This window comes from Erythrolamprus reginae, chromosome 1 (genome assembly GCF_031021105.1).
Source record: "Erythrolamprus reginae isolate rEryReg1 chromosome 1, rEryReg1.hap1, whole genome shotgun sequence".
Lineage (NCBI taxonomy): Eukaryota > Metazoa > Chordata > Lepidosauria > Squamata > Dipsadidae > Erythrolamprus > Erythrolamprus reginae.
In genome coordinates, this window is record NC_091950.1 from 281,746,222 (window position 1) to 281,768,571 (window position 22,350).

The following is a 22,350-nucleotide window of genomic DNA, read 5'->3' on the forward strand; positions in this document are numbered from 1 at the left end:
TAACGCAATTCCACTAAAGTAAAACTTATTAACGTCAATTGTGTTAATTTTCTCTTTCAAAAACCGTGGAAGAGATTATGAATAAGAAACTTGCCACTTTTTCAGTGACCCATCTATGGAATATATATTGGAATTTATCACTAACTGATCTTTAGATGATTAACTGGAGGGACAAGCCAACAAATCTCACCTATGACACCATTCCTATACAGTGGTACCTCGGTTCTCGACCACAATTCGTTCCAGAAGTGTGGTCGAGAACCGATTTGGTCGAGTACCGAATTAATTTATCCCATAGGCAATAATGGAAATGGGTTTAATTGGTTTCCAGCCCCTATTTCCTTTATTTCCTATGGGATAAAGATATGAGGTCTAAGCACTCCAAGCTGTAGTAAGGGTGGGAGCAGTTTCGGCGGCGGGGGGGGGTCCTTTCCTCAGTGCTTCGTCTTCTTCCCTTTAAGCAGTTACACCAACTTTCTCTTTCCCGGCAGTAGCGACGGCGGCCGCGGCTTTCCTTAGAGCAGCAGCAGCGCCGGGAACGTGAGATGAGAAAGGGAAGCCGCTGACGTTCCCGGCACTGCTGCTGCTGTAAGGAAAGCCTCTGCCGCCGTCAGGAAGGAGAAAGTTGGTGTAGCTGCTTAAAGGGAAGGCGAACCACTGAGGAAAGGAGCCCCCCCGAAATTGACGGTATTGAGCCGTCCCCACCCTTCCTACACCCTTCCGCTCCCAGCTGTAGGGAGTGGGGAGGCGGCTGCAATACCATCAGTTTCGGGGGGCTCCTTTCCTCAGTGGTTCGTCTTCCCTTTAAGCAGTTGCACCAACTTTCTCTTTCCCGGCAGTAGCGACGGCAGCAGAGGCTTTCCTTAGAGCAGCAGCAGTGCCGGGAACATGAGATGAGAAAGGGAAGCCGCTGACGTTCCCGGCGCTGCTGCTGCTCTAAGGAAAGCCTCTGCTGCCTTCGCTACTGCTGGGAAAGAGAAAGTTGGTGTAACTGCTTAAAGGGAAGATGAACCATTGAGGAAAGGAGCCCCCCCGAAACTGACAGTATTGCAGCCACCACCACCCCCCGCTCCCTACAGCTTGGAGTGGAAGGGTGTAGGAAGGGTGGGGACGGCTCAATACCGTCAATTTCGGGGGGGCTCCTTTCCTCAGTGGTTCGCCTTCCCTTTAAGCAGCTACACCAACTTTCTCCTTCCTGACGGCAGCAGAGGCTTTCCTTACAGCAGCAGCAGCGCCGGGAACGTCAGCGGCTTCCCTTTCTCATCTCACGTTCCTGGCGCTGCTGCTGCTCTAAGGAAAGCCTCTGCCGCTGTTGGGAAGGAGAAAGTTGGTGTAGCTGCTTAAAGGGAAGACGAACCACTGAGGAAAGGAGCTCCCCTGAAACTGCTGGTATTGCAGCCGCCCCCCACTCCCTACAGCTTGGAGCACGACTGGGAGGCTGTTTAGTGGGCGGCCAGAATGGGCGTGTCGGATTCTGACTCCCATTCCTTCTTACCCCGTCCCCTCATTTCGGATAATAAACAAAATTTTCTGTGGCTGTTCGGTATCCGAATTTTTGTTCAGATACCGAAGCAAATTTTTGCCGAAAATTTTGTTCGGTATCCGAAATGTACAAGAACCAAAGCGTTCGAGTACCGAGGTACCACTGTAATTATTATTTTTGCTAAAGAAAAATAAATGCAGGAAGAAAAAACAAGGTGATTTAACAGTTAAAGATACTGAGCCTGCTAGCTGGAAAGTGCCACATGATGGGGTGAGCTCCCATTACTTGCCCCAACTCCTGCTCACCAAGCATTTCAAAGGCATGCAAATGAAAGTAGATGAATAGGTACAACTTTGGTGGGAAGGTAATAATGTTCCATGCACCTTGGTATATAGTCATGCTGCCCACATGACCATGTCAGTGCCTTCAGGTAACTCTGACTCACTCTGCTAAGAAACAAAGATGAGCACCATACCCTTGAATCAGACTGGACAGGAGAAACCTTTACCCTTGTGGGGTGCCTCAGGGGTCGGTCCTCTCCCCCCTGCTATTCAATATCTACATGAAACCGCTGGGTGAGATCATCCAAGGGCATGGAGTGAGGTATCATCAATATGCCGATGATACCCAGTTATTATTTATTTATTTATTTATTACTTAGATTTGTATGCCGCCCCTCTCCGAAGACTCGGGGCGGCTCACAACATGTAGAAACAAATCATAAGCAATCAGACAAATTTAAAATATTTAAATATTTAAAAACCCCATATGCTAACAGACACACACAGACATACCATGCATAAATTAAACGTGCCCAGGGGGAGATGTTTCAGTCCCCCCATGCCTGACGGCAAAGGTGAGTTTTAAGGAGTTTACGGAAGGCAGGAAGAGTAGGGGCAGTTCTAATCTCCGGGGGGAGTTGGTTCCAGAGGGCCGGTGCCGCCACAGAGAAGGCTCTTCCCCTGGGGCCCGCCAACCGACATTGTTTAATTGACAGGACCCGGAGAAGGCCCACTCTGTGGGACCTAATCGGTCGCTGGGATTCGTGCGGCAGGAGGCGGTCTCGGAGATATTCTGGTCCGATGCCATGAAGGGCTTTAAAGGTCATAACCAACACTTTGAATTGTGACCGGAAATTGATCGGCAGCCAATGCAGACTGCGGAGTGATGGTGAAACATGGGCATACCTAGGTAGGCCCATGACTGCTCTCGCAGCTGCATTTTGCACGATCTGAAGTTTCCGAACACTTTTCAAAGGTAGCCCCATGTAGAGAGCATTACAGTAGTCGAACCTCGAGGTGATGAGGGCATGAGTGACTGTGAGCAATGAGTCCCGGTCCAGATAGGGCCGCAACTGGTGCACCAGGCGAACCTGGGCAAACGCCCCCCTCGCCACAGCTGAAAGATGTTGTTCTAATGTGAGCTGTGGATCGAGGAGGACGCCCAAGTTGCGGACCCTCTCTGAGGGGGTCAATAATTCCCCCCCCCCCAGGGTAATGGACGGACAGATGGAATTGTCCTTGGGAGGCAAAACCCACAGCCACTCCGTCTTATCCGGGTTGAGCTTGAGTCTGTTGACACCCATCCAGGCCCCAACAGCCTCCAGGCACCGGCACATCACTTCCACCGCTTCATTGACTGGGCATGGGGTGGAGATGTAAAGCTGGGTATCATCCGCATATTGATGATACCTCACCCCATGTCCTTGGATGATCTCGCCCAGCGGTTTCATGTAGATGTTAAATAGCAGGGGGGAGAGGACCGACCCCTGAGGCACCCCACAAGGGAGAGACCTAGGAGTCGACCTCTGTCCCCCCACTAACACCGACTGCGACTGGCCAGAGAGGTAGGAGGAGAACCACTGAAGGACAGTGCCTCCCACCCCCAGCCCCTCCAGCCGGTGCAGAAGGATACCATGGTCGATGGTATCGAAAGCCGCTGAGAGGTCAAGGAGCACCAGGACAGAGGATAAACCCCTGTCCCGGGCCCGCCAGAGATCATCCATCAACGCGACCAAAGCGGTTTCCGTGCTGTAACCGGGCCTGAAACCCGACTGCTGGGGACCTAGATAATCGGCTTCTTCCAAGGACCGCTGGAGCTGGAGTGCCACCACCTTCTCAACAACCTTCCCCATAAAGGGAAGGTTGGAGACTGGACGATAGTTATTAAGCACAGCTGGGTCCAGGGAGGGCTTCTTGAGGAGGGGGCGCACAAGCGCTTCTTTATAGAGTGATGGAAAAACTCCCCTCCCCAAGGAAGCGTTGGTAATCTCCTGGGCCCAGCTCCGTGTCACCTCCCTGCTGGCCGAAACCAACCAGGAGGGACACGGATCCAGTAAACAGGTGGCGGAACTCACAGCTCCAATGGCCTTGTCCACTTCATCAGGTGTCACCAGATCAAACTCTTCCCAGACAGGTGGACAAGTACGTGCCCCAGTCACCTCGACTGACTCGTTGTCAGTTGACTCTGTTTTACAATTGGAGTCGAGGTCGGCCCGAATCCGAGCGACTTTATCAGCGAAAAACGTGTTAAAATCCTCGGCACTACTCTGCAAGGGCTCCCCAACTCCCCCCTGATTAAGAAGGGAGCGGGTCACCCTAAACAGAGCGGCCGGGCGGGATTCCGCTGATGCAATCAAGGCGGCATGGTACGCGCATCTTGCCGCCTTGAGCGCCACTTTGTAAGTCTTAATAAAAGCTCTTACAAGTGTTCGATCGGATTCAGACCTACTCTTCCTCCATCGCTTCTCTAGACGTCTCTTTTGGCGTTTCAACTCCCGGAGCTCCTTGTTGAACCATGGGGCTCTACGGGGTCTAACGCCTCGGAGAGGTCGCAAAGGTCGAGAGCCTCCGCAGCAGCCGTGTTCCAGGCCTCCGCAAGAGACTCCGCCGAACTGTGGACGAGTGCCTCTGGGATAACCCCAAGCGCCGTCTGAAAGCCCTCTGGGTCCATCAGGCGTCTGGGGCGGAACATCTTCATTGGTTCCGCCTCCCTGCGGGGTGAGGATTGGAACCAGGAAGTCAAGCCGTAGTAGAAAATGTTATACATCTCCATCCCATGTCCAGTCAACGAAGCAGTGGAAGTGATGTACCAGTGCCTGGAGGCTGCTGGGGCCTGGATGGGTGTCAACAACCTCAAACTCAATCCAGACAAGACGGAGTAGCTGTGGGTCTTGCCTCCCAAGGACAATTCCATCTGTCCGTCCATCACCCGGGGGGGGAAACTATTGACCCCCTCAGAGAGGTTTCGCAACTTGGGCGTCCTCCTCGATCCACAGCTGACATTGAACATCATCTTTCGGCTGTGACAAGGAGGGCATTTGCCCAGGTTCGCCTGGTGCACCAGTTGCGGCCCTATTTGGACAGGGAGTCATTGCTCACAGTCACTCATGCCCTCATCACCTCGAGGTTCGATTACTGCAATGCTCTCTACATGGGGCTACCTTTGAAAAGTGTTCAGAAACTTCAGATCGTACAGAACGCGGCCGCGAGAGCCATCGTGGGGCTTCCCAGATTCGCCCACATTTCTACAACACTCTGTGGCCTGAATTGGCTGCCGATCAGTTTCCGGTCACAATTCAAAGTGTTGGTTATGGCCTTTAAAGCCCAACGTGGCATTGGACCAGAGTACCTCCGGAACCGCCTGCTATCGCACGAATCCCAGCAACCGATAAGGTCCCACAGAGTTGGCCTTCTCCGGGTCCCGTCGAATAAACAATGTCGTTTGGCGGGCCCCAGGGGAACAGCCTTCTCTGTGGCGGCCCCGGCCCTCTGAAATCAACTCCCCCTGGAGATTAGAACTGCCCCCACCCTCCTTGTCTTTCATAAACTACTCAAGACCCACCTATACCGCCAGGCATGGGGAAGTTGAGACACCTTCCCCCAGGCTTTTTATATTTTATGTTTGGTATGTATGTGTTGTTTGGTTTTAAATATGATAGGGTTTTATATGCTTCTTTTTTTAATATTAGATTTGTTTCGATGTAACATTGTTTTTTATTATTGTTGTGAGCCGCCCCGAGTCTTTGGAGAGGGGCAGCATACAAATCTAATAAATAATTATTATTATTATTATTATTATTATTATTATTATTATTATTTATTCTTATGCCTTTAGAACTGAAGCTGGTAATAATGCTAAAAGGCTCCTCTCAAAAATCCTGGAAAACAGTAAGGTATCATACAAGGTTAGAAGTTGTACATACCTGATGAAGTTACCCCCATCTGAGGGATAAGCTGCTCTTCTCTACAGTTTTCACGTCCTGGAACTAATCTCTGAAATCTTGATGGATGAGGGTTACCATCAACATCAACCAAAAATGGAGGTGGCATGAGATGTGGTGCCTGTTGCGTCTGCTCATCCAATACAAAATTATTGGCATCACGAATAAGAGGCCGATAATCACTGTGAAAGAACATCTGATCTGCTATCTGTAATAAAAAATAAAATGTTCTAATTATAGACTATATGTAATTGAAAAAATGTTTAACAAACTATATTTGTGAATCAACATCAAAATAGTGACATATTGCTAAAGTAACCTTTTCTAGATAACTTTCTTTTGTAAAAACCAAATCAAGATTTAAAAAATGATTAGAGATTGCCATCACTTCTAAAAACTACTAATTATAGTATAGCAGCTAAAATAATTAATTACACATGTCTTTTATAAAACATTTTTAAAGTTGAAATTATAAATTTATTTATTTATTTATTTGTTTATTTGATTTTTATGCTGCCCTTCTCCTTAGACTCAGGGCAGCTTACAACATGTTAGCAATAGCACTTTTTAACAGAGAGCCATGGTCTTCATAGATAATGAGAAATAGTTCTGCACAGGCATACATGCACAGGAATTCTTATTACCATATTTTTCGGAGTATAAGACGGACCTGAGTATAAGATGCACCTTAGTTTTTGGGGAGGAAAATAGGGGAAAGAATCTGCTTACCAGATATTCATCTGGCTAGCATCCTTAGTCTGGTCAATTTCAGCACATTATTTTATCCCCTGGTTAGGGCTTAAAAAAACCTTATTTGGAGAGAGTAACAATGAAAGAGCTTACAAGCCAGTAAGAGCTGGAAACATTGTTAGGACCTGGTTAGCGCTGGAAAGAAAAATTCTGAGTGCAGTGGCACTCAGCAACAGCAGCACTTGGACTGAAATAGAAGCCTGAGGATGATGGCAGCTGACTGAGACTGCTGAAGGCCATGGGACTCTATTTCAGGGCCAGCCTGGCTGCTGCCATTAGTAAGTGTTATTGTGCAAGCCAATCAGAAAGACATAGATCAGGGAGAGAAATGGAAAGTTGTAAATGCTGCTGGAGTTAGTGGACAGCTATGGTTTCCTGGGGAACAACAGCTTTGGGTTCGGCAGGAGTAGTTGAGGGCTTTCAAGGGCACTCTAAAACATCCCAACTCATGCACAATCTGGAAATCCTTGTGCTTCTTACCTGGGACTCCTAGGACTTAAAGACCTATAATTTTGTTTAACAGCTGAAGCCAGGAGTGCTGGAATTTTGATTGCTAAGCAATTCAGTTATAAGACATCTCACTTTATGATCCCTTTACTTAGCAACCAAAATTCTGCTGTGGCTATAAACTGAGGACTCCATGTATCTTTGCAAAAGAGAGGTCATCTCAGAACTTCTTACCTGATCCAAAAGCTTCCCAATTTTGCTCTGAATCAGGCTAGTTTTTAAAGCAACCTCAAAAAAGGAAAAATGTATTTATCAGAGCCATTTTGGTCTAGTGTTAAGGCATCAGGCTAAAAAGCAGGAGACTGTGAGTTCAAGCTCTGCCTTAGCTATGAAAGCCAGCTGGGTGACTTTGGGCCAATCACACTCTCTTAACCAATTGATCTCATAAGGTTGTTATTGTAGGAAAAATAGGAAGAAAAAGATGTGTTGGATATGTTTGGGAATAAAATGTTTACCACCCTGAACTATCTATAAAAATAATAAATGGGATACAAGCAAAACATTTTCGTATATGGTAACTATTATAATTTTTTTAATTGGCATGAACCACTTTTCCAATATCCTGACATTTTGATAGGCATCAGAAATTATATTCCTGAATTCAGATATAACTAAAAAATCATCCATATTAGTTAAGCAGGTAAGATGTGTATTCACCGTAAAATGGGGAATAAATGACTCACTACAAAGCACTTAAAACTATCTTTTGTTTCAAATTAGAGGTATAAACTTCATGAAACAATAAAACTGTTTTATAAGGATTCTAATACATGCTTTGTTAAAAAAAATTCTGTAGCAGCTTTTTCATATCAGAACAATTGGACAGGTCAGAGCATGCAATGATTTTCTTTTCAAAAGATAAATACAGAAAAACAGATGAAAAAGGAATAGTGAAGTCTTTTGAGAAAAGAATCGGGGGGGGAGGGGGAGATAAGATGGGCCAAGTAATAGGAATGTTCTTAAAATTTGCATCAAAGTGCAGAAAATAGATTCAATATGAAACAAAGTAGAGCAAGAAATGAAAAAACTTTGGATGTACCATTTCTGTGTATGGAGAGCCTTTGAGTGGTCCAATCAATGAATCAGAAAAAGGGTAGGGTAAAAAGTGTCTGAATTCAAGGCTTTACTATTTACAAAGGAAATTGGGGGGGGGGGGGGGATTCATTTCATAGTTCGTTTGAGATGATGAAAAAGAAGTTTAAATATTTACCCAGAATAGTTTTAAGTACCCAAATCTGGGGTAGGTAATCTCTGCACTTCCATATTTTTGGACTACAATTTATCAAATTCTAGACTTCAGGCAAGATAGTTAACCTTAATTAGAATTTTATTCCCAAACATTTGAAAGACATTAAGTTGCCCAACTCCAGCTTAGAATGTCCCTAAAAATAATGACTAAGCATTCCCGTAATAGTAGATTAAATCTAATATCTATTATTCAATATTATATAACCAAAAGAATTTTGTGATGTCAGGTGGAATTTCAGAGCCATTCATTTAAAAAGGAAAAAACTAAGATTTAATTTATAATGGAACAGAATTTGAAGTTAACTCCAAATTCTTTCATAGGTGGCTCAGTAGCTAAGACACTGAGCTTGTCAATCAGAAAGTTTGGCGGTTCGAATCCCTAGTATAGGTCTGCTGTGTAAGCAGGGGGTTGGACTAGATGACCTCCAAGGTCCCTTCCAACTTCTTTATGCTATATTCATGCTGGGAATCCATACAGTCATTTGGTTAAAACTAGCTTGTATTGTTTATGTAAAAAATACACATTAAGCTGTTTCTTGTACAATACCTTATCATACTTGCTACTGGAACCAAATCCAAATATTAAGAGGTGCCCATGGGAATCTGTACATGCAAAATGCTGGCCATCAGGAGAGCACTTGCAGTCAAACACAGCCCCGTGTCCTTGTCCTTCAATCTGAAATACAGCAGCACACAAATTAGTACTAAATAACAAAATATGAAACAACCTATTAAAAAGAATCCTATTAAATAGAAACAATCAATATATCATTCATTTTTATTTGTAAATGAAATCAAGTTCCCAGAATCAGGAAACTGTGTTTATATTTGATTATGTTCTTGATAGTATAAGAAACCTAAAAATTAACTATAAATAAGACTCATCAAATAAACCTCTGACCAAACATATCTCACTAAACGTATTTCAAAGTAAACAGGTTTAGAATCAGGTTATTAACGGTAATTCATTAATAAAAGAAGAAGCTGTAAAAGGGGAAGTTCCATCCTTGATTGACAGAACTTGGAATGGGGGAATTTGCTGTGGCCAACTTGCTACGGATAACTCACCATGGCCAATTCACCACAAGATAACTCAATGCGATAAATGTTATCTGCCTTTGTTTCTTTGATATTATTTTCATTTTTGTCAATGGAAATAGTGTCAAAAGAACAGTGATGGATAACAGTAATGCTTCATGGAATTGTTCCTTGAGAGGTGGCTGCAATGAGCTGTTCCACAGTAAGTTGGCCATAGTAAGATGGCCACAGCGACTTGTCCTAGACCTAGAAGAACTGTTGCCTACTTCTTATTTTGTTTTTGTATACTTGAATGAAAACTCTATCCAAAACTCAATTATTAATAGCAATTTGCCTTTCTAGTAAAACAAAACAAAACAAAACATGGACTTCTGTATAATTTACTCCTGCCCAATATTTCCAGTGAGGTGGTAGGTACATAGCTGAATTAGTTGTTTATTCAGTTTAATATAAGTTCTATATTTGACTGCTTGCAACTCATCTAAAGAACTCCAAATATTTTAAAAGGAATTTTACCTGATACCTGATTTTCTGTTTTCCACTTCCATTAATCCAGAACAAATGGGTTTTTGTTTTTCCCTGTAACCTGTCAATCAAGCACAGGTGACCAATCACCACTCTGAACTTTCATACCCTACTAATATTCCTAGTTGCCAATAATTTTGGCAGCAGTAAGCAAATATTTGTTCTGCCTATCTGTGGAAAGGCTATGAAAAGCAGAAATGCACGTAAAGTGAGTAAAATTTTCCTTCTATAAATTTAATCAAGTGAGCATTAAAATCCCAGGGGAAAATATAAGGAATTTTTTGTCTTACTATGACGTTAATGTCCTGACAAAATAAACTGTACTAGGTTTTATATAATGCCATATCTAGGTAGTCTACTAAAACCTCATTATTTTAATGCTAGGCGATATCTGAATATATAGAGGTTTGCAACAATTAGGTATGTTTCAAAGTTAACAATAAATCAAAGAAATAAAGAGACGATATCTCTACTTGTATCAAATGGAACTCATTTCCAAGTAATACAAAACGGATTTAGAAAAAGTTCCTGTTCACTGTTCTTTACAAGTCTTGTCCTTGTAGTTCCCAGTTGTGTCAAGAATGACTCAGAGAAAAAGAAAAGAAAAATTTGTAATAGGAAGAAAGGGTCCCATTTGAATCATTTTTCCTTGTGTACTAAAAGTTTTTTAAAACCCCTTAAAATTATAGCATTTCTGCTTATAAAAATGTGCTGCGGGTGGTTTTATACACTTTCCTAGATGACCATCCACAGCATCTTGTGCATAGCAGCATAAGACACATAGCAGCATCTTATGTAATGTAATTAAATTTCCTATTTTTAAATAATTTGGAGCATATGTGTTACTTTATTTCAATATACAGTGTTCCCTCGATTTTCACGGGTTCGAACTTCGCGAATAGCCTATACCACGGTTTTTCAAAAAATATTAATTAAAAAATAATTCACTGGTTTTTTTCTATACCACGGTTTTTCTCGCCCGATGACATCATATATCATCGCCAAACTAATAATTTTTGCAAATAAATAACAAAAAAAATAATTATTGTTAATAAATAATTACGTTTATAAATATCAGAATCACCAAGTGTCTTATTCAATGGTCAGTACCAGTAATAATGGTGAGTAAATGGTTATTAAGGGAATGGGAAATGGTAATTTAGGGGTTTAAAGTGTTAAGGGATGGCATGTGATACTGTTCATAGCCAAAAATGGTGTATTTACTTCCACATCTCTACTTCGCGGAAATTCGACTTTCGTGGGCGGTCACGGAACGCATCCCCCGCGAAAATCGAGGGAACACTGTAGTTTCAACAAATCAATAAAATCAAAGTATTTTGTTTTCTCTCACTCTCTCTATAATAAAACAAAAACTGTTTTGTTGCAATACACATCTTTGTATAAAGGCTGTATGGCTACCTATTTTGGAGTTGCAAAAAAAACTTTAGCAAATCATAGAAAAGTATTTCTGCAAAGAAAAAAAAGAAAGATCAGCTAGATCACATTATATTACTCTAATCTGTATGATGGAGTTTAAAAATTGCTCCAAGTACCAAAAATTCAGTCCAATCTGTCATACAATTTACAACTTTGTATTGGAACTACAGTGGATATAAAAAGTGTACACACCCTATTAAAATGCCAGGCTTTTGAGATATAAAAAAAAAATCAAACCAAAATAAATCACCTCCAAATTTTCCACCTTTAACACAGACTGTAAAATTCAACCGAAAAACAAACTGGAATCTTTTAGGGGGGTAAATAGCAATTTTAAAAATGTACAATAGTGTAGTTGCATAAGTGTGCATGCCCTCTTACAATCAGGGACATTGGCTGTGTTCAGAATTAACCAATCACATTCAAACTGATGGCAAATAGTCAATATACATTTGCCATCAATTAAAGTGACTCTGATCAAACCCATAAAAGTTCAGCTCTTGTAGTAGCATTTTTCTGATATTTACTCTCAGTTGCATTTTACAGCAAAAGCCAGAGTGTCCAAACCATGTTTATAAATCATCAAAGAGCTCCCATTGTTGCAAAGTATCAGTCAGGAAGAGGGCAAATTTTTCCCCAACACATTTGATATACCATGGAACACAATAAAGATGGTCTTCAACAAGTAGAAAACATATGGGACAACAATGACACTACCAAGAATTGGTTGTTCTTCCAAAATTGATGAAAAAGAAAAGAAAAAGAAAAAGAAAAAAACTGGTCCAGGAGGTTAACAAGAGGCCTACAACAACATTACAGCAGCTACAGGAATTTCTGGCAAGTACTATGTGCAATAACCATCTCTGATAGTCCTCAATGTCTAGGCTGTAGGGCAGTGATGGCAAAACTTTTTTCCCTTGAGGGCCAAAAGTGCACACACCCATCATTTAATGCCCAACACGCCCTGCTCCCTGCACATTCAATCCCCCCCCCATGCTTCCTGACCCTCACACATGTGTGCATAACCACACACCCCCTCCTATTTTGGAACTGCTTTTCTCAACTGGAATTGGACCTTTAGGCAAAGTGGAAGGAGTTTGTGGAAACAGTTCCAAATATTAGTCAACTTAGACACAAAACATCCAGGCCTCTGCTAAAACGCTGAAGAGGAATTTTAACTTTCAACACAACAGCAACTCAAAGCATACCTCCAAATCAACAAGAAATCAACAAAGAATAGCTTCAGCAGAAAAAGATCAAAGTTTTGGAATGGCTCAGTCAGATCTCGGACCTGAATCCAATTGAAAATCAGTGGGGTGACCTGAAGATAGCTGTGCACAGGAAATGTTCTCACAATGTAACATGTACTGTTTTTGCAAGAAAGAGTGGGCAAAGATTCCAAGGTGGGAAGTGGCATGTTGTATGTTCCTACCCCAGTAGATTAAATGATGTCATAAAATTAAAAGGTGCTTTAATAAAGTATTAATTTAAGAGTGTGAATACTTATTCAAATGAGATATTATACATTTTTCTTGTTATTGTTCTCCTTAAAACATTTCAGTTTTTGAAATTGAAATTGAATTGTAAAGCTTCAGTGTTATGTTAAAGGAATAAAAAATTCTTTAGTAATTTAATTTTTTATATATATATCAAAAACCTGATTATTTTAATAATGATGTGTAACTTTTTATATCTGCTATAACTTGCACATAGTATATGAAACAAAGATGCAGGGAAAAAGGCAGGTTTAGGATTGTTCCCCTCATCCCCTCATCCTACACACCCTGACCTTTCTTAGATAAAAAATATAAATAAAAATGTATTAATTATTTATTATTTATTAGTTAATTCAACTTCTATGCCGCCCAATCCTGAAGGACTCAGGGTGGCTTACAGCAGTGTAAATTACAAAACAATAAAAAGAAGTCAAATATAGCTCTAAAATGTAAAGCACTAATTAAAACCACTAATAAGCTAACTCATTAATATGCATACATAATTTCCATACAATCTGGCCATGATAGTTGTTGAGTCATAGCCCTGAGGCCTGCCGGCAAAGCCAGGTCTTTGTGGCCTTACCAAAAGCCAATAGGGTGGAAGCAGTATGGACATGGGGGGGGGGGGGGGTTTGTTGATTCCATAAAATGGCTAACTTCTTCCATGAATTGTGGAAAAAAACCCTAAAATGCTCTTCTCAGGATCCTTTAGATTTATAAAGTTATAATGTAAGAAATTGTCTTCTATCAAATGCATTGCTTCATTATATCTTCTGTACTGACTGATGAATAAAGTTCAGGAATAACAGTTTTTCAGTGTATTGTTTAGGGTTAGGGTTAGAAAGGTAGTCATGAAATTTATTTATTTATTTTTAGAAACTAAAATTGAGGTATCAACAAGCTCCTTCTCTTCTCTTACAACATGAACTAAGAAAAAGCTTATTCACAGATAAGGAAGAAAATAGGTCTACATACATGAAGCTTACTCATGTCTCAGCTTATTAAGACTGATTGCATTCCATATACTATATTTTCAGTATATAAGAGGGACTTCCTCCACCCCTAAATGGGTGGAAATGTATTATAGAGCAACTGTTGAAGCCCCACCCACCTGCCAGCTCCCACCCTTCAACCTCTGCCTCCCAACAATTTACCTCCTTGCAGCAAACAGCCTGATCAACTTCAGCACAGCCTGATTTAGCAAGAGCAGCTGATTGGCAATTGAATAGGCTTCCAGGAATACCGATGATCAGCTGTTCCCGGCTACGGGGATTGCCACCTCCCATCACTGCTGCTGTCTATTGCTGCCTCCACATGCCACATTTTCGGCCTCCGCACGTCTTGTTTTCAGCCTCCGCACGTCCTGTTTTCAGTTCATTCTAAGCAGTGGGGATAAGTGGCAATCCCTGCCACCTGGAACAGGCTGAAAACGGGATGTGAGGAGGCTGAAAATGGGGCATGTGGAGGCAGTGATAGTGGTGATCCCCACTGCCTAGACCAGCTAATTAATAGTATTCAGGGAAGCCAATCAGCTGCTTGTGCTAAATCAGGCTGTGCTGAAGCTGACCAGGCTGCTTGCTGTTTGCTGCAAGGAGAAAAATTGTTGGGAGGCTGAGGCAGATTTTTTTTTCTTGTTTTCCTCCCCAAAAGCTGGTGTGTCTGAAAAATATGATACTTAGACCTAACCTAATTTTTTAGTTTCTGCTTCTTTTTCTAAATATAACTGACTGCTACCACATTAACATTTAAGAAATTCTCATTATGTGATCTAATTTATAAATATAAAAAATAGTGAAGAAGTTAAGAAATGCTCATAATTTTAATATAAAAGCTAGGGCTCATAATTGTAGTAATTTATTTGGAAAGCCATTATTAAAATATGAAGATGTGTTTCAAGCAATATTGCCAGCTTAAACTATTTTTTGCCACTGGCATAAGTAAAATGTATGGCTATGCATCATAAGGGCAAGATTTTAATATAGTGTTCTCCATAACTCAACCTATCTGTTTTGACTCTAAGTATCTTGCTGTTTCTTAAAACAATTGAATTTTTCAAGAATCCATTCCTAAAGATATGTTTAAAACACAAGCAAGTTTGATCTAAACTCAACAGATACATGAGGACATGAATCCAGATGAGTTCATGAAGCATATTTCTCCTCTATAATATAGTTATATTCATAGTGCTGAATCCAAGAAAAAAAACCCATTAAGAATATTTTTCTACTTCATATTTCAGAATTCCTATTTTCAACTGAGGTGATACACAGAAGATACATCTGATTGCCTGGTTTAATAAATTTAACTTCATATGGCATTTGCAATTTGAAGATGATGTTTACTTGGCACATCAGGCTGACTTCACTGCTTGAAAAATAAAACTGGGTCTGGCCTGGCTAGTGCCAGATTAATGTATACAGTATCATGATGCAAACTACCTTTCTATTTGTATTGTGTGCAGATGTACCCAAAGGGGTGGAGCTTGCAAAATAGTTTTTGCGAAAAGCAGCAAGAGTCTACTGATACTACTGATCTAATGGGAGAGACTGACAGATAATGCAATGGTTGTAAACCAGTTTAGGAAGCAAACGAACATCCTGGAAAGAAAGTAACAGCAAACCACTTCTATACTGTTGCCGAGAAAACCACATGGTTATAACCACTGAGTCACAGGGATGCAAGCTACTCAGTAGGACATCTTTATAAATATTTAATGCAATAGGCCTTCCCTTTATGTGGAATTTAAATAGGGGTATAGACGACTTAAAGTCAAGTGGTATCTTGCAATTATTAATGTGCTAATGGTACTGATTAGCAATCAAAATGTTGAATAGTTCATGTCTAAAGTCAATTGTACTGCTGTCTGCTACATTTACAACAAATTTATAATAAAGCCCTCATCTGTATAACCTATGATTAAAATCATAATTTTATTTTGCCTATTCATATGTATTTCTCAGCAAAAAACAAAAAAAGTGAAAAATGCAAACTATTTTGTCAGTAACAATGAGATAAGGAATTACCTTGTGCACCAGAAGCTTCTGCTTGATTTACAAAAACCCATTTGCTCTGAATTAGTAGATAGTGTACAATCCAAGGAGTTTAAAATTATAACATTTCAACACTCTTTAAAATATGGAATTCATCAAGATACAAGCAGCATATATACAAACTAGAAAAGGGATACGTTGTTGTGATTTTTTACATGCCTGGATTAAAACTGTTAGAAATAAAATTGTTCTAGACAAATAGAGCATGACTATTTTATGTCAGCTATTTTTTGTGTGTACATTAAGCAAACAGGGATGTCATTTGTCTGTATGGGCACTCTCATATCAGACTCAGTGTCTATCTGTCAACAACCCTTTTAAAGAACTGCATCTTTTCCTGAACTTATAAGGCAGTTGCATGGGCTCAGGAAAATAGATGCTTGTTTATACCCAATTTCTACAACACTTCTGGTTCAAAACTATTCACATTCCTAAAACAATTGAAGAGCCTAAGTTGTTGAGAAGGGTTAAACTACTTTTCTGATTATATATTATATTTTGGTTATGCTTATAGTTAGGGTTAAGTGAGTGAGCAGAACTATGAAGCTCCTCCTCATCACCTACAGGGTTGGGGGAAGGCTTCACAATTTTTCCCAATTTCGTTCTGAAGGCCCAAAGTGTCTTTACATTGTTCATATTTAATCCAATCTACAAATTATATCTGAATATTTATGGGGGTTATAAACATAACAGAATGGGTTGTCAGAAAAGTTCAACTAATACTATGAATAAAGCCATTATTCCTCCTTTTGCCCATTCCAGAAATTCTGGCAATTTTGAGAGAGCACAAAATTGGAGCTAGCTATTCTACTCATATATATATCTTATTACCCAAGTGTTAAAGAGGAGCTCCCCAAGAGAAATAGCATTAAATTTTGTTGTTTGGATTACTATTATTAATAATTTGTGATGTTTAATCATCTATTCAAAATATTTAAAGTAAAAAGTTGCTTTTTAAATTGCTTAATATGAATGATTAAAATTTATCACAATCTATCAATTAGATTAATAACAGATAGAACAAGCCGTTTTAAGACATTAATACAAATAATATATTTACCATATTGAAGTAAGAGCGAATTTTTGTTCCCTTTGCCAAATCCCATACGATAACATTTCCATCATGACCAGCAGAGAAGAGAACCCTGGGATCAAAAGGGTGACTTTCAAGTACAAATACTTCATCTTCATGACCCTAGAATAATTTTTTAAAAGTTAGAAATAAAAGTCAGTTAAAGACATTGAATCATTTTACTAAATCAAAAAGTAGTCAGCCAGTCAATCAACCAAAGAAGGGTTAATCCAGTGTAGAAGGATAGAAGAAAAGTATCAATTGTCAAATTTTGCTATTTGCAATATACAAATTTTGATCAACAAAATGATGTTCAGTTCAGCGAGAACTGTAGGAACTTCATCTGTAGAAACTACTAGAATATAATTAAATAGTAGGATTTCTATTAATGTTCTTTGGCTATATCCTCTACTATAACCTGATGTGAAATTTACAGTTACCCCAACTTGGTTCTCCTGCCAGCAGGAATGCCTAGATTCTAAACAAATAGAGGAAATCTATCAATAGTTTAATAATAATAATAATAATAATAATAATAATAATAATAATAATAATAATAATAATAATAATAATGTAAACCACAGTCTCTAGCCAGTTTTTCTAGCAAAAGGTCAGAATTTGAAACTAAGTCTCCTGTATTAATTCTCATCCATTTCAAGGTTTCCCAATTCATTTAATTATACCTGCTGACAAGAACAACCAAAAAGAATCAAATTAACAGTATACACCAACATGTTTATCATAATAAACTAGAATTCTAAAGAATGCTAGTTTATCATTATATGTAAATTAGCCTTTGCATCCAATATGTACAATATCTAAAAAAATGTTTATTTTCATGTATAAACACATACTGTTAACTTTATCATAATGTACTTTCAAAAAAATCATGCAAACTCAAGAAAGTGTTGTTTTTTAAAAATATGTTGCTATATAATATTTTGAAATTTAAATTCTATACTAAGTGTACAATCAAAACATCTCATTTTTAACTGATTATACTGTTTGAAGACAGTATAATCAATACTGTTTGAAGACAGAGCTATTTCCAGAAAGTAAGTCCTCTTATTGTTTCATTACCAGTAAAACATGAGTAAGTTGACCAGTGAAGGAATTCCAAACTTTCAAAGTCATGTTGTTAACTGCAGTAATAACAGAGTTGTCATGACGGTCCCATGCCACCATAGTGACTTTTAATTTTGTAATTTTGTCTTCTACTCCTTGTAGGGTTTGTCTACAATGAAGAATTAATAGAAAATAGTAGCGTTATAACAATGAGAAAATTTTCAAAATATGTCTAAAGATTTTAAAAGTTTCAGTTGATGACTATTACAAGCCTATCAATATTAGAAAAGAGATACAAGATATTACTGGACAGGACAATCACTTATGCAAGTCCAACTTCATATGGGTCAAAGTAAAGAAGCTCTTTAGTTTCCTGCTGCTATGGCTTACAATGTGTAATTACTATACCCTATTACCCAAGAGATTGCAAATGGAAACTTAAGCAAGACTAGCACTTTTATTTATTCACAGAGGTACTGTAGAAGAGTAGGTTAAAGATAAAGGTTTCCCTTGCATCTTTGTGCTCATCTCAGTTTCAAAGCCAAACAGCCAGCGCTGTCCGGAGACATCTCCGTGGTCATGTGGCTGGCATGACTAAATACCAAAGGTGCATGGAACGCTGTTACCTTCCCACCAAAGTGGTCCCTATTTTTCTACTTGCATTTTTACATGCTTTCAAATTGCTAGGTTGGCAGAAGCTAGGACAAGTAACGGGAGCTCAACCTGTTATGCAGCACTAGGGATTCGAATCACTGAACTGATGACCTTTCGATTGAGAAGCTCAATGTCTTAGCCACTGAGCCACCGCGTCCCTACAAGAGCAGGTTCCAAGTTTGCAAAAATGTACTACTTTCATTATTTGTCCCTCCTCAGAAAGAAGCAAGAAAGAGTAAAACTCTAATCACAGTACAGTGGAACCTCGACATACGAGCAGCTCTACTTACGAGCTACTCGAGATAAGAGCTGGGAGGGGAGCGACATTTTTGTTCGCCTCCCGAGCTCACATTCGGAATACGAGCGCCAAGGAGCTGTCTCCTGAAGCCGAACGCTAACTTCCGCGTTCGGCTTCAGGAGACAGCTGCGAAGCGGCGCGGGTGTTTTAAAATGTGGCAGCCGGCCTGGGGAGCTCGGGGGCTTCCCCCCAAGCCCCCCAGGCCGGCTGCCACGTTTTAAAACACGCGTGCCGCTTCGCAGCTGTCTCCTGAAGCCGAACGCTAACTTCCGCGTTCGGCGGCAGCGGGTTTTTTTGTTGTTGCACGGATTAATTGACTTTACATTGTTTCCTATGGGAAACAATGTTTCGTCATACGAGCGTTCCGACTTACGAGCCTCCTTCCGGAACCAATTAGTCTCGTAAGTCAGGGTTCTACTGTATGCTTAACCAGAGAAATCACCCCACCCCCCAAATCCATATTCTAATCTTTACATAATTTGACATGTTTTTTTAAAAATTTAAGAACATTTGAATTGTATTTGCAATGTTCATCAGTAGTATTCATCAAACAGTAGATATTACAGGTAGGCCTTGACTGTTTGGTTACCATATAACAGCACTGAAAAAAGTGACATGACTAGTTTTTATACATACGATCACTAAAGCATCCCATTCCCAGTCATGGGATCCAAACTTGGGCACATGGCAGTTGACATGTACTTGTGACAACTGCATAGTCCCAGAGTGATGTGATAACCATATGTAACCTTCTCAACCAGCTTCCAACAAGCAAAGTCAATGATGGAAACCAGATTTGCTTAATGTCACGATTCACTTAACAACTGTGCAAAACATCATAAGATGGAGCAAAACTTACTTAATAACTGCTTTGCTTAGCAACAGAAATTTTGGGCTCACTTAGGGTCATAAGTCGAGAATTACCTGTAGTTAAACCTGCATTTTGAATCCTCCAAAGGTGTCAAATTTTCTTACTATTTAATACCTACTTAGAAACTGTGCAGGAATCAATTATGGTTTGGGGTTTTTAAAACAAAGATAAGAGGATGATGTATATCAGCTTTTGATGTATTTCAAAGATTAAAAAAATTAGTTTCCTAAATCTTGCTTCTGGTTATGGTTGCCTTCAGGGGCTTTGAATCAATGAGGGTTCAGAAAAACAGTTTCAGAAAAACAAATGAAAATTATTTTTTCATTCTTGTAGATTACAATTTTTCGGTAACAGAAACATTTATGTTAGATATGTTTGGCAAAATCAGGTCTAAATCACTTCCTTTTGATCCAGTTTTGTAAAACTTTCAGGAAAATGGTTAAGACTTCAAGTTCTGGATCTGGGGGGAAATTTCAACTGTACACTATAGTTTAATTTGAGTTTTAAAATATATATCTATTTTTAGTTCAGGGTTTAAAATTTAATTAGTTCAAATTCAGTTTGGAAGTTTGCATGAAAGACCTTGAAAAATATTTCCTTTCGTCCCAATGTAAAACAAAGAAATAGACAAACTGAACATTCTTAAACAAGATGTATATGTTAGAAATTCCTTCAGTTTTTTAAAAATCTTATATTCAGGATCCAACATCAATGTGCAAAGTACAGCTCCAATCAAAGGAGTCCATCAAGCAGCAAGATACTTTTGCTTATTTGTGCCTTACCTACTTCCAAATGCCAAATTTTCTCAGTCTTCTTCTCAGAGGAACTCTGAATTCTCCACTACATACACCCCAAGCTGTGTCAGCACTCTGGTTCTTTTTTATTTTAGGTTCAATTTATTTCCCCCACACACACACACACATTTCTATACAACTGATCTAAATCCTTGTACCTGGCACCACTATCTTATCTATCTGTTTACCCCTGTGCCTGTTTATGACCCTACGTGAGGAACTAGAGCACTTGGCAGGTTTGGAATTCAATCTGCTGAGTTTCAGGCCAAACCTGGCTTTGAGAACCAGTCAACTATATCTTCCAGGGTCCTCAATGCATTTGTGGAACAGAACTACTCCCTCCTATCCCATCTTTATCCAGCAGCATATAAACAGTATGTGTTTATGTGTATTTTTCGCATCATCATGAAATTGACAGAACCATAGTAAACCCATGTCTGTGTTATTGATCACTAAATCACCCATTACTAAAAGCTCTCTCATGCTGGGTCCTTCCTATTTCCTTTCTTCTTGAAAAGATAGCAAAGGAACTGTGATTCTAGAAGTAGAACAAAACTGCTAAATTCTGGAAAATATCATCGGCTTATTTCTCCATCTCACCCATCATGCTTTAAAGAGAACAACCCTGTTTTCTAAGAGTCAGGAATTCACTGCATCAACTACAAACTGAAAATTGAAAAATAAAACTCAGAAATAGTCCTAGCTTGTTCCCCTATCACAAAATTATTTCTACCTTAATATCAGTAACATAAAACTATAGTATATATAGGTAAATGAAAAAATAGTTTACCCTGAGGGACGAGTAGCCATATCCAGTAAAATGCTTTTCCATTCCCTTCTCTTGAACATCCAGATACGTGCTGTTCCATCACGACTTCCACTCACAAATCTAAAAAGGGGGGGGATATATCCTCATATCGCGTATGAAAACATTCAGAACTGATCAGTCCTCAACTTACAATAGTCTACTTAGCTATTATTCCAAGCTATATATAAGCTATATAAGACCATTTTTCACTCTTACGGCCGTTGCAGCATCCCCATGGCCATGTGATTTACATTTGGATGCTTGACAGCTGATTCACATTTATGACATTTGCAGCATCCCGAGGTTATATGATCACCTTCTGCAACCTTCTGACAAGCAAAGTCAATAGGAAAACCAGCTCCACTTAACAACAGGGTTACTAATTTAACAAACGCAGTGACTCACTTAACAAGGGACCTCTTGCAAGGTCTTCGTCACGGCTGATTGGATCTCTTCTATGGATGAAAAACAGGTTCCTTTCAGGGTTCCCTTAATCCAAGGGAACAAAAAGAAGAAGTCTGCTGGGACAACATCAGGACCATAGGGGGTGTGGGGCAGCGTTGGCACCTGGTGTTTGGCCAGGAACTCGTGGACTCATGGCAAGGCGTGTTTTTCATCCATAGAAGAGATCCAATCAGCCGTGAGAAAGACCTTGCGAGAGGTCCCTGAAGATGCCTTCCAGGGCACGTACCGGTCATGGCAGAGTCGCTGGAAAAAATGTGTAGAGGCCCAAGGACAGTACTTCAAAGAATTTTAAGTGTTTGTGCAAATCTGCTCAATAAATTACTTTAAAAAAAATAATTGCATTACTTTTGGAATGCACCCTGTATCATCTATTAAATCTACTGATGCCTCAATTAATGTAATTTTATTGGTTTCTTTTTATAAGTTACTAGTAGCCACTGCATTTTCCAACCTTGGCTTATACTCCAGTCAATAAGTTTTCCCAGTTTTTGAGGCAAAAATAGGTGCCTCTGCTTATACTCGGGTTGTCTTATACTCAAGTATATACGGTAATACTCTTTCCTCCTC

At 39.8% G+C, this 22,350-nt stretch overlaps 1 protein-coding gene across 3 annotated transcripts in view; it reads right to left on the reverse strand.

Moving 5' to 3' along the window:
- Positions 1–22,350, reverse strand: part of PHIP (pleckstrin homology domain interacting protein) — a 111,532-nt gene that overhangs the window by 57,777 nt on the left and 31,405 nt on the right. For all 3 annotated transcript variants that reach the window (XM_070733093.1, XM_070733091.1, XM_070733092.1), the window contains exons 13-17: positions 21,301–21,399; positions 17,909–18,062; positions 16,817–16,951; positions 8,758–8,886; positions 5,688–5,913 (exon numbers count right to left, since the gene is read on the reverse strand). In XM_070733093.1, the coding sequence (XP_070589194.1) occupies positions 5,688–5,913; positions 8,758–8,886; positions 16,817–16,951; positions 17,909–18,062; positions 21,301–21,399 (743 nt within the window). The remainder of the gene's footprint in view (positions 1–5,687; positions 5,914–8,757; positions 8,887–16,816; positions 16,952–17,908; positions 18,063–21,300; positions 21,400–22,350) is intronic.